Source organism: Mercenaria mercenaria, chromosome 18 (assembly GCF_021730395.1).
Source record: "Mercenaria mercenaria strain notata chromosome 18, MADL_Memer_1, whole genome shotgun sequence".
NCBI lineage: Eukaryota > Metazoa > Mollusca > Bivalvia > Venerida > Veneridae > Mercenaria > Mercenaria mercenaria.
The window spans coordinates 12676017-12688816 of NC_069378.1; the positions used below are offsets into that span (position 1 = coordinate 12676017).

General features: G+C 37.2%; 1 protein-coding gene across 1 annotated transcript; it reads left to right on the forward strand.

Annotated features, from left to right (window-relative positions):
• Positions 1-1175: 1175 nt before the first annotated feature.
• LOC123538612 (zinc finger protein 235-like) lies at positions 1176-2639 on the forward strand. Its single transcript, XM_053529980.1, has one exon. It carries the CDS (start codon positions 1207-1209, stop codon positions 2392-2394), a length of 1188 nt encoding a protein of 395 aa, XP_053385955.1. The 5' UTR covers positions 1176-1206; the 3' UTR covers positions 2395-2639.
• The last annotated feature ends 10161 nt before the right edge of the window (positions 2640-12800 follow it).

Sequence of the window (12800 nt, forward strand, 5' to 3'; positions counted from 1 at the left end):
CTGCGCATCCGCACAGTCTGGTCAGGATCCATACTGTTCGCTTTCAAAGCCTATTGCAATTAGAGAAACAGTTAGCGAACAGGCTGGTCTGGATCCATGCTGGTTGTAAATGCACTATGTTGGTATTCTCATGGTGTGGCTCAAATGATCATTCTGAATCAGGCTCCATATCTCTAACTTACAGTTTATAACACTGTGTTCCTTTTTCAACTGAGAAAATTTTGTAAATTCTTTTGCATGTTATCTAGTATTGTGTAGAAAAATCTAAAATAGTAGATCATGCTGTTATTGGACAGCACTGGTCTATTCACAGTAGTTTTAATATTGTTTAAGCATTTTCAAAATGCTAATTCGAGGGTTCAACGCAATAAGGGTGTATCTACATATGATTATTATATGTAGATACGCCCTTATTGCGTTGAACCCTCGAGAGGTAGCATAAGATTTTTTTTCTATTTTCAGACATTTCAAATGGGGAGTTGAAAATTATGACAAGCTAACCTCAGAGTGATAAGACATATAATAGATACATAACCAGGCAGAAAATAATAAGAATAATAAGAATTCCTTCCTCACAAGAAATATGGAGTGCTTTTAAGAATTCCATCCTCACAAACAGTATTGAGAGAAAGGCACAAATGTTGGTTTAGTAGCTTTGAAAGCAATAACAGAGGTAATTTGACTAGTAGATAAAATGTTTGATGACTTTTGTAGATACACATGTATAGTTTAAATATATATATGACATGAGGGGCCTCCGCGGCCGATTGGTTAAGGTCGCTGACTTCAAATCACTTGCCCCTTATCAATGTGGGTTCGAGCCTCACTCGGGGTGTTGAATTCATCATGTGAGGAAGCCATCCAGCTGGCTTGCGGAAGGTCGGTGGTTCTACCGAGGTACCCACCCATGACGAAATAATGCATGGAAGGGCACCTGGGGTCTTCCTCCACCATCAAAGCTGGAAAGTTGCCATAATTGTGTCGGTGCAATGTTAAACCCAACAAAATAAATTAATACATATGAAATGAAGAACAGAAAACAAATGTTTTAATAAGAATGCATTAAAGTTTGAATGCATACATAAACACCTTCACAGGCTACCGTGTATATCATCATGGAAATGCACGTGAAGGAATGCATTTAATGCCACTTTAACAAGAATAAGAATACTAACAGAAATCATCTGGGAAACAGTACTGAATATCATGGAAACAGATGGGAAGGAATGCTTTAAAGGGGACATTCATGAGAGTCCTAACAGCAGTAATCCGGAAAATCATATGAGAATACCTAGAGAAGAGAAACGCTTTAAATGCCATGTTTGCAGTTACTCAAGTAATTTTAGCAATGATGTCAAAAAACATATACGAACACATACAGGGGAAAGATGTTTTACATGTCATGTTTGTGGTTTTAAAAGCAATCAAAGCAGTAACTTAAAAAGACATATGGAAGTGCACGAAGGAGAGAAATGCTATAAATGTGAAGTTTGCAGTTTCTCAAGTGATTATAGCAAGGATCTGAAAAGGCATATGAAATTACATTTGGAACAGAAAATCTTAAAATGTGAGTTTTGTAGTTATGTCTGCTCTCAGAACCACAGTTTGAAGAGACATATGTTAAGACATACAGGAGAGAAAAGGTTTAAGTGTGATTTGTGTAGCTTCACTAGTTACTGCAGCGGTCATCTGAAAAGTCTTATGAGAATTCACAGAGAAGAGAAATGTTTTAAATGTGATGTTTGCAGTTATGAAACACATTACCACAATGATCTGAAAAAACATACCAAAATACATACAGGGGAGAAATGCTACAAATGTGGTGTTTGTGGTTTTGAATTCAGTCAAAGTAGTAATTTGCGAACACATATTATGAAAGTGCACGAAGGAGAGAAAGTCTTTAAGTACGATATTTGCAGTTTTGCATGTAATTTTAGCAGTCATATGAAAAGGCATATGAGAAAGCATACAGGAGAGAAATGTTTTAAGTGTGATGTTTGCAGTTATGAATGCAGTTTGAAAAGTAATTTGACAACACATAAGAAAAAGCATGAAGTTGAGAAATGCTTTAAGTGTGAAATTTGTAGTTATTCGTGTAATCGTAACAGTAATTTAAAGATACATATGAGAATTCATTCAATTGAAAAATGTTTTAAGTGTGATTTTTGTAACTACACAAGTAACTTTAGCAGTGGTTTGAAAAGGCATGTTAGAATTCATGAAGGTGAGAAATGTTTTAAGTGTGATGTTTGTGGGTATGCTAGTAATTGTATTGGTGGTCTGAAACGGCATGTGAGAATACATACAGGTGAGAAATGCTTTAAATGTGATATATGTGGTTTTCAGTGTAATGAAGGTAGTAATTTGAAAAGACATATGAAAATACATAAATGAGACAAATGTATGCGATAAATGATACTAAGTATGCCAGTGTTTAAATAGCAAACAACTGAAAAGTCAAATGAGAACAATAGATACAACTAGAGGAAGTTATTATTGTAAAAGCATATATTTTCGCTGGGTCAGAACTTTGCAAATTTGAATTTTTGAGTATGTTAGCGAGGTTTTGTATTCTCAAAATTGTTAAAATGGTAATCTATTTTAATTTGAATTATACTAACAGTAAATATTTACATGAGCATTAATTTCCGCGAGATGTAGGGCCTTGCGAATATGGCGAAAATTAAACCCTTGCAAAAATTTCTGCTTTTAATGTATAAATGTTGCAGCGATCTTAAAAGTATTGAAACAGTTGAAATGTTTGGGAAAATACTATTATTCAGATTTATGTGATTTTCAGTGCAGATGAGCACAAAGTGTACATTGTGATGTTATTGTGATGGCACTGTTGAAGGTCTTCATCCAGCTCCTTAGAGATCACACTTTTTGTCCACTCCTAATGAAATTTCGTCAAAATATTTACCTTAAATGAAATCTTGGAAGAGCTTGCTATTAGGTCATCTTTAATAAAAGAATAAGGTTTGATCATAGAAAAATATGATTAACACTTTACAGGCCAAATTTTCAACCCACTTTGCAAGAAGCCTGGATAGAATGTAAGTTTTAATTCATCAAAGTCAGGGTTGAAATTAGACTGTCTTGGTTAAAAAAGAACTGGCTTGCTTGGTTAAATAACACAAGCAAAAAACCTTGTTAACACTGGAAGTCATGTTGTTTCATCTGATCAACATGAAAAATGGTCAGATTGTGTTGCTGTATTGAACCTAAGTCAAGTTCAGTACTTGCTTAGCTCAACTGAAGAACAGGGTCATTTGGTCAAGTCCAAGAAAACAACTTTGCAATGATATATGGCATATACATTAACCTCGGTCAGATGTTTTTGTTTATCTTGAGTTAAAAAGCTAGCACATTATCTTCATGATCTATGAAAAATAGTTGAAAATGTTAGTCTTGATGGTGTCTTTGAAAAGACTGAAACTGGGTCATTTGATTTCATTTTTAGAAATCAGAATCATGCTCACTTACCCGTGGATGTGTAACCTAACAATAAAATCAGCCTAATTCTTACACTAAATTTTTATGATAAAGGACCATGTATGATAAGGGTTTTTTTTTGCCCCCAGTTCAATTTTGTTTTTAAATGCATCATTAGATTATGAAATATATCTTTTTTCTTTATTTAGTTGCCAAATATCTGAATAAAGTAAGTATTTTTTGAAAAATACTGATTTATATATACATGCGTCCAAGTGTGCGAATATTTGCTTTATAAGGGGGTATGCTTTAAAAAAGTGCCATATTGAAGTTATTGCTTACTTAAATTAGAAATTTTCTTGATCATCCATTGCTAATATAGTGTGAAATTTATTTTGACATTTAATATCCATTGTAATACCTGGATAAGAAAAGAAATATAAAGAGAGATAACTCTTCTTCACTCAAAACAACTGGAAATTAAGGTAAAAATTAACTAAGATGCGTATTTTTCCAAATTTCCACCATAAAGACACATCATGAAATGTTGTTTTGTATCTATTTTATCTTATTTTGTAAGTTTAGAAATTGTCATGGTTAAAAATCTAATGACTTGTTACCATGGTTACAGAATGATTTCATATGCATTTTTCGCTCACCCTGAGTACAAAGTGCTCAAAGGTGAGCTTTTGTGATCACCCTGTGTCCGTCGTCGTCCGTCCGCCCGTCGTCAACAATTTGACTGTTAACACTCTAGAGGTCACATTTTTGGCCCAATCTTAATGAAACTAGGTCAGAATGTTACCCTCAATAAAGTCTTGGATGAGTTCGATATTGGGTCATCTGGGGTCAAAAACTAGGTCACCAGGTCAAATCAAAGGAAAAACTTGTTAACACTCTAGAGGTAACATTTTTGGCCCAGTCTTAATGAAACTTGGTCAGAATGTTACCCTTAATAAAATCTTGGACGAGTTCGATATTGGGTCATCTGGGTTCAAAAACTAGGTCACCAGGTCAAATCAAAGGAAAAGCTTGTTAACACTCTAGATGTCATAATTTTGACCCATCTTAATGAAACTTGGTCAGAGCATTATCCTCAATAAAGTCTTGGACGAGTTCGATATTGGGTCATCTGGGTCAAAAACTAGGTCACCAGGTCAAATCAAAGGAAAAGCTTGTTAACACTGTAGAGGCCACATTTATGAGTGTATCTTCATGAAACTTGGTCAGAATGTTAATATTGATGATCTTAAGGTCCAGTTTGAATCTGGGTCATGTAGGATCAAAAACTAGGTCACTCGATCAAATCAAAGGAAAAGCTTGTTAATACTGTAGAGGCCACATTTATGATTGTATCTTCATGATAACTCTTCTTCACTCAAAACAACTGGAAATTAAGGTAAAAATTAACTAAAATGCGTATTTTTCCAAATTTCCACCATAAAGACACATCATGAAATGTTGTTTTGTATCTATTTTATCTTATTTTGTAAGTTTAGAAATTGTCATGGTTAAAAATCTAATGACCTGTTACCATGGTTACAGAATGATTTTATATGTATTTTTAGCTCACCCTGAGCACGAAGTGCTCAAAGGTGAGCTTTTGTGATCACCCTGTGTCCGTCGTCGTCCGTCCGTCCGTCGTCAACAATTTGACTGTTAACACTCTAGAGGTCACATTTTTGGCCCAATCTTAATGAAACTAGGTCAGAATGTTACCCTCAATAAAATCTTGGATGAGTTCGATATTGGGTCATCTGGGGTCAAAAACTAGGTCACCAGGTCAAATCAAAGGAAAAACTTGTTAACACTCTAGAGGTAACATTTTTGGCCCAGTCTTAATGAAACTTAGTCAGAATGTTACCCTTAATAAAATCTTGGACGAGTTCGATATTGGGTCATCTGGGTTCAAAAACTAGGTCACCAGGTCAAATCAAAGGAAAAGCTTGTTAACACTCTAGATGTCACAATTTTGACCCAATCTTAATGAAACTTGGTCAGAGCGTTATCCTCAATAAAGTCTTGGACGAATTCGATATTGGGTCATCTGGGGTCAAAAACTAGGTCACCAGGTCAAATCAAAGGAAAAGCTTGTTAACACTGTAGAGGCCACATTTATGATTGTATCTTCATGAAACATGGTCAGAATGTTAATATTGATGATCTCAAGGTCCAGTTTGAATCTGGGTCATGTATAGTCAAAAACTAGGTCACCAGGTCAAATCAAAGGAAAAGCTAGTTAACACTCTAGAGGCATTTATGACCAAAATTTAATGAATCTTGGTCAGAATGTTAATCTTGATGATCTAAAGGTCAAGTTCAAATCTGGGTCCGGTGGGTTCAAAAACTAGGTCACTAGGTCAATTTGAAGGAAAAGCTTGTTAACACTCTAGAGACCACATTTATGCTGTATCTTCATGAAACTTAGTCAGAATGTTAATCTTGATGATATTTAGGTCAGGTTCAAATCTGGGTCCGTTGGGTTGAAAAACTAGGTCACTAGGTCAGTTCGAAGGAAAAGCTTGTTAACACTCTAGAGGCCACATTTATGACTGTATCTTCATGAAACTTAGTCAGAATATTAATCCTGATGATCTTTAGGTCAGGTTCGAATCTGGGTCATGTGGGGTCAAAAACCAGGTCACCGGATCAATCAAAGGAAAAGCTAGTTAACACTTTAGAGGCCGCATTTATGACACTATCTAAATGAAACTTGGTCAGAATGTTAATCTTGATGATCTTTAGGTCAATAGGTCAGGTGAGCGATACAGGGCCTTCATGGCCCTCTTGTTTAATAAGGCATCCATTATTTCTCCTCAATTACTCAAGTTTAGTTTATGATATTAAAAAAAAGAAAGTCTATAGGTTAACTATAATAAGACAAATGTGTTGGTGTCATGGAGTCTGTGGTGTTAAAATAAAAACAAGAGGACTATAAAGATCCAAGATTGCTCACCTGAATTACACTGCTTGCTTGAACAATTTTGGTAGATGGCCGTGCAAGGAAAATATTTGTCAAATTATTTTGAAATAGGGCATGTCTGTTCTGACAAGATGGTAATAAAAGTTTCCACTAAATAAATATGGACAGGTATGGTGTAGAGGATAACATATGATACTAAGAGAGACAATATAAAAAAGTTTTAAAAACTTGACGGGTTGGCTTTGAGCTCGACTTTCCGAAGAAAAAGTAGAGCTATTTCACCCACCCCGGTGTTGGCGTCACCGTTGGTTATTTTTTTTTATTAAGACAAATATCTCTGTTACTATCAAAGCTTTTGAGTTGAAACTTTAAATACTTATTTACAATTAAAGTCTAAACCAGGAGAAACAATCCCCATTACTCTGATCTGATTTGAATTTTGACAGAATTATGCCCCTTTTTTACTTACAAGTATTGGTTCAAGTTTTTGATAAAGTCAAATATCTCTATTACTATTAAAGCTTTTGACTTCAAGTTGATACTTGAAACTGTTGACAGATGGACCACTGACAACGGACGACAGACATTGAGCGATCACAAAAGTTCACCAAGAGCCTTTGGCTAAGGTGATCTAAGAAAGGGCCAAAATTCATGAAATACTGGTGCAAGAGTGATGTACCTTGTGTCATATGATGTGGGTGATGATGTGGAACAACTACTTTAAGTTTGAATCAAATCTATTTAATAATAAGTGAGATAGAATGAAATGCACCAAACATTAAGTAAAAAGGGCAGATAATTCATGAAATCCTGGTGCAAGAGTTATGGTCCTAGTGTCATATGAAGTGAGTGATGTTGTGGAACAACTATTTTAAGTTTGAATCAAAACCTCTTTGTAATAACAGAGATATAGTGAAAATGCATCGAAATTAACCTTAAATTCTAAGTAAAAGGGAAACATAATTCATGAAATATTGCTGCTTGAAATATGAACCTTGAGTCATATCATGTGAGTGATGATGTGGAACAACCTTTTTAAGTTTGAATCAAATCCATTCAGAAACAAAGCAGTCTGAAAGACAGCTAAATCCCCTGCCACTGCTATTGATAGTGAAAGGGTAAAGCTTTGACCTTAAGCAGTTACCTTGACCTTGAGCCAGCATGGCTGACTCATAAATTCTGCACAACGTCTTGATGAGGTGATCATTTGACCCAAGTTTCATGAAAATCCATCAAAGGGTTTAGGAGATACAGAGCTCAAACCTTTGACCTTGAGTTGTGACCTTGACCTTGAGTTGACATGACTTACTCATGAGTTCTTGATGAGGTAATCATTTGACCCAAGTTTCATGAAAATCCTTCAAGGGGTTTAGGAGATACAAAGTGGACAGGCTCAAACCTTTGACCCTCAGTAAACTGTTGTGACCTTGAGCCGGCATGGCTGACTCATAAGTTTTGCACATCGCCTTGATGAGGTGATCATTTGGTCAAAGTTTGATGAAAATCCTTCAAGGGTTTTAGGAGATATAGAGCGGACACAAAATGGAAGGATCAAACCTTTCACCCTAAGTTGTGACCTTTACCTTAAGCCGGCATGGCTGACTCATGAGTTCTGCACATTGTCTTGATAAGGTGATCATTTGACCCAAGTTTTATAAAATTTCTTCATGGGGTTTAGGAGATATAGAGCAGACACAAAATGGAAGGCTCAGACCTTTGACCTTGAGCAGTGACCTAGACCTTGAGCCGACAAGGCAGACTCATGAGTTCTGCATATCGTAGTTTCATGAAAATCCTTCAAGGGGTTTAGGAGATATGGAGCGGACACGAAAGTGTTACGGAAGGAAGGACGGACGGAGACCATTCCTATAACCCCTCCCCCCACCACTTGTGGCAGGGGATAAATAAGTGAGACAGAATGAAAGTGCATCAAAACTTCAACCTGAAATTCTAAGGGGGGATAATTCATGAAATATTGGTGTTGGAGTTATGACCCTTGTGTCATATGATGTGGGTAATGATGACGAAAAACTATTTTTTTAAGTTTGAAACAAAGCCTTTAGGTAATTACTGAGATAAAGAGAAAGTTCATCAAAACTTTAACCAAGGTGACGCAGAAAAACGCCGAGGCCGAGAAGGACAGCTCTCCATACTTTGTGTATCTGAGCTAACAAACTTAAATGTTTCTGCGTAACATTTGTCAGGATACTGGTTATAAGACCCAGGGAAGTGCCTACGCCTTTAGTATCTTGAACAATGAAATGGGTCCTATCCCTAAGGTGACTATGTCTTAGACTAGCTGACAAACGAAATAGATTGTCCTTTGTTAAAACGTATAGCTGGTGAGACCAAATATCTCATATATAGAATTTTCCTCTGGCTACCTTGCCTAAATGATTCGTGTACCAATGATTTGTAAATGATTTCTATTATGAGCTAGACAATTTCAGGGATCAGGCAAATCACTAAATGTTTCAAACCAACAATTTTCAATCAGCTCAAACCCTTATAGGCTGGAGACTCTATACTTGACTGGTCTTTTTGTTGAAGTTCCCGTCAGACAATGTCTTTGAATCAACAACATACGAGTCCTATCGCATAGATGCTCGGCCTCTGTCTTCTCAACTCTATATGATTGCCCTGACTCCTGGATGCTCAGCGCCAATATGCTATCAACTAGCATTCAACTACCATATAGGTATCCCTGATGCCTTGGCTGTACTTCGCCAATAATGCTGAACCTTCTATAAGCTGGAACTCTCCTACTATCTCAGTAGATTACCAAACTCTGGGTCTCTGTCTCAGCTTCCCGATGCTCAGCCTATATATATGCTATCGTCTATAGCATTCAATTACCTTTAAGGTTAAACTCCTATGCGCTGGCCCTATAGCTCGAAACCTTATCGAAATTCTGCTACTCTTCTTTAGTCTAAGAACTTCCAAAGTCTTCTTTTTAATAATTTATCAGCCCTGACAGGGTTACTGCAATAGTCTCCTTATCAAGGTACTGGGATAAATTATTAGTTGAATCCACGATGTGTCTTCTTCAACCGCTGGATACCGAATGCCTTCTCCGTCATCCATCTACCTATTTATACCCCAGCAGACGTGCTATTTTTAGAACTAGTTTCTGATTGGTCCAAATTTATACATAGTGTCTTACAACGAGTACCTGCTCTATCAAATATCTGGTTCCTTTTAATTTTTGTATATGGCATAATGTGCGAAGCTAGCACCCAGCCATTCACATAATGAACCCAAATCAGCCACAAATGACCCAAATTCTATTATTAACAGCAATTCAACAATAATTATAGCAATGATAACCTGAAAAGGGAGTCAAGCACTATCTGTGCTTATGTGTTACGTTATCAATATATCAAATATACAAATTATTCTGACAATAGCCCCCTTCTCAAGAAAATACTTTCAGTTTTTCAAACACTTAAGGAATAATTTGTGTACAAAACAAAATCTTTTTTCTTTTTACTATTTCTCGATTTTGCCAAATCATGTATCACTGCTATCATTAACATACATTCAGTAACATTCTGATTATCAAAGATCAATCATCTCTACAAGACTCAAAATAAAGTATATGATTTCAAAAATATCATACAACGTTCATCTGACCTTTATATTTCTATCATCATGAATGATATTTATTTGTTTCTCTGATCGTAAGAGTACTTGTCATCTTTTCTGTTGACATGATAATTGTTATCACCAAAACCTTCTTTTACATGATAGCTCCTGTCAGACCTACGGATAAACCCTTTACCGAGATCATCTCTCATGTCATTTGGTCTCCATGACTTCTTACGGTCAGATTTGTTTGGGCCATGGTCTTTATAACCCCTAACATCTCGTGTGTTAATATCTCTGTTATATATACCATTTCTGTTATGCCAACGTGATCCTCTAATCACGTACTTAATAGATGACCTCTCATGATACAGGTTGAATCCTTGATCATCAAAATCTGGTCTGTCATCAGATTGTCTCCAGTTTCTGTCTGTTCTATCATGATGCCTGTATTCTTGCAAACCGTGTCTACCGTAACTGCTCTTTGGTGACAGGTCAGTCTTTACTTTCTTGCATACATCACATGACCGGCAAAACACTGTTACTTCATTTGTGATGCCTGGCCAGTGAAAACTCGTTCGTATTTTATCAAGTGTCTCTTTAGCTGATAAGTGTCCCCTGGCTATTGACTTATGAGCTAATGTCATAACACTTCTCCTGAACTGTGCTGGGACTACTATCTGTTTAACAACTCTGCCCTTCTTCTCCTCGAAGATCCTATATAATACGTTTTTCCTCACTTCATAATGAAACCTGAAACCTCTTTTTGTTTTCAGTTTCGCCTTATCCTTAGCATAAGTCCAAAGTTCCTTTAATGTCATATCATCTTTCTGAGCAATTTTCATTTGCTCAACATTGACTTCGCAAACCTCAGAGGGTTCCGTAATACCCATATTTATTGCATGCTGGGTTTCCTTCATCCCAGTTGCAGCAATATTTTCGCCGGATGAAGGCTGTCTTTCATCTCGGATTCTCCAGTTTATGTCTGGTTTATCTGAAACTCCTTTTATATTTCCGATTATCAAATCACATATCATGTTTGGCACAACCATTGCCTCAATTTCACCTTTAAAATATGGTGTATCAACCTGTATCATTGCTGCAGGAACTGTCCTTGAACGTCCATCAATCGCAACCATAAGATACGTCTTATCCAACATCTGATTCTCTGATACGTGATCTTTCCTGACAGCCGCCAGCTCACACCCTGTATCTCTCAAAACCTGAACTTCTTTATCACTTATATATCCTTTCTTCAATATCAAGTTCCTTTCACCGTTTGTTGAATCAATGGTACAGGTGCTTGCTATAACCGAAATGGATTTTCCATGTGCTAACATAAGTCGTCCATCCTCTATGCAGTCTTTTAAACGTTCGTCATCTAATGATATTGCTACAACTGAGGCTGCAACTTTTCTTTCATCCGACTGTCTGTCTTTTTGCGCTTGGCCTTCCTTTCTCCAGTCTTTAGGTGTAGACTCTTGTGTTCCATGCCTATTTCTCTGTCTTTCCTCATAGGACCCCCTACTAGCTAAAGCAGCACCGCTTATTTTTCTCTTGGATAGGTCTCTGCATTCTCTAGCGATATGTCCTTCCTTATTACATATGGGCTTCTTAAAAGCTGGCTTTTCTCTTTGTGTAGGCTGAGAAACTGGCTGAACCTCGGTCGAAGGCTGTAGCTCCTTGCTGCATGACAAATTACTTCTATTCATCCTGTTAGATGTGATAGAGCCGCCATGAGCTTCAATATATTGTTCTGCCAACTGTGTAATCTCAGCTCTCGACTTTGCAACTCTTTCTTTTAAGAATAAAGCAAGGTCCTTGGAACACGTTTGGATGAACTGTTCTCTGATCATAAGGTCTTTCAGCATTTCAAACGTATTGTCAACTTCTGCCATTTCTGTCCATCGACTGAAATACCTGTCCAGCCTTGCCATAAACTGAAAAACAGTTTCACCACGCTCTGGCTTGCATTCCCTGAACTTCAATCTAAAACCTTCTTCTGTTAACTGATAACGCTTCAGAACGGCTTTCTTCAATGCCGTATAGTCATTGGCTTGGTCTGGAGGCATGCTTGTATATACGTCCAGGCCTTTTCCTGTAAGTAATGAGCTGAGACTCACAGCCCATGTCTCTTCTTTCCATCCCTGGCTTTTTGCAAACCGTTCAAATCGCTCGAGGTATGCATCCATATCATCTTTATTTTCCCCGAACTTCGGTAGCCTTGGCCGCAATGTTTTACTGCTCAAGTGCTCAGCACCTTTATCAGCGCCCAAAGCTCCGGCTTCAGCTTTTATTTTAAGGACTTGCAGCTCATGTTCCTTCAAAGCTAAGTCTTGCTCCTTTAAAGTTCTTTCTTCTTCTTTTAAAGCTCTTTCCTTTTCTAAACGTTCCAACTCAAATAATCTTTTCTCTTTCGCCTGTTCTTCCTCATAATGCCGTAATTTCTCGGCCTGTTCAAGCTCAAACAGTCGTTTCTTCTCAGCTTCTTGAGCCTCAAACCTCCTTCTGTCCTCATCTCGTCTAAGCATACGTTCCTCACGTTCCGTATACTCCTTCTCTTTCCTATCCACAAACTCTATGAGCTCTGAACCTGAGAGACCCATACGTTCACCCATCTCAACCCATTTATCGTAGTTCATCTTTAAGCTTTAGGCTGGAACTAACTCTAAAATTCAACTATATGTGACTCAGACTACCTTCAGTCACAGCGCCTTCTGGTACACCAACAGAACGTCAAAACCACTAGTCTCTGTACCTCCTTGGATATAGATCCCGGACGAGCCCCCAAATTGTCAGGATACTGGTTATAAGACCCAGGGAAGTGCCTACGCCTTTAGTATCTTGAACAATGAAA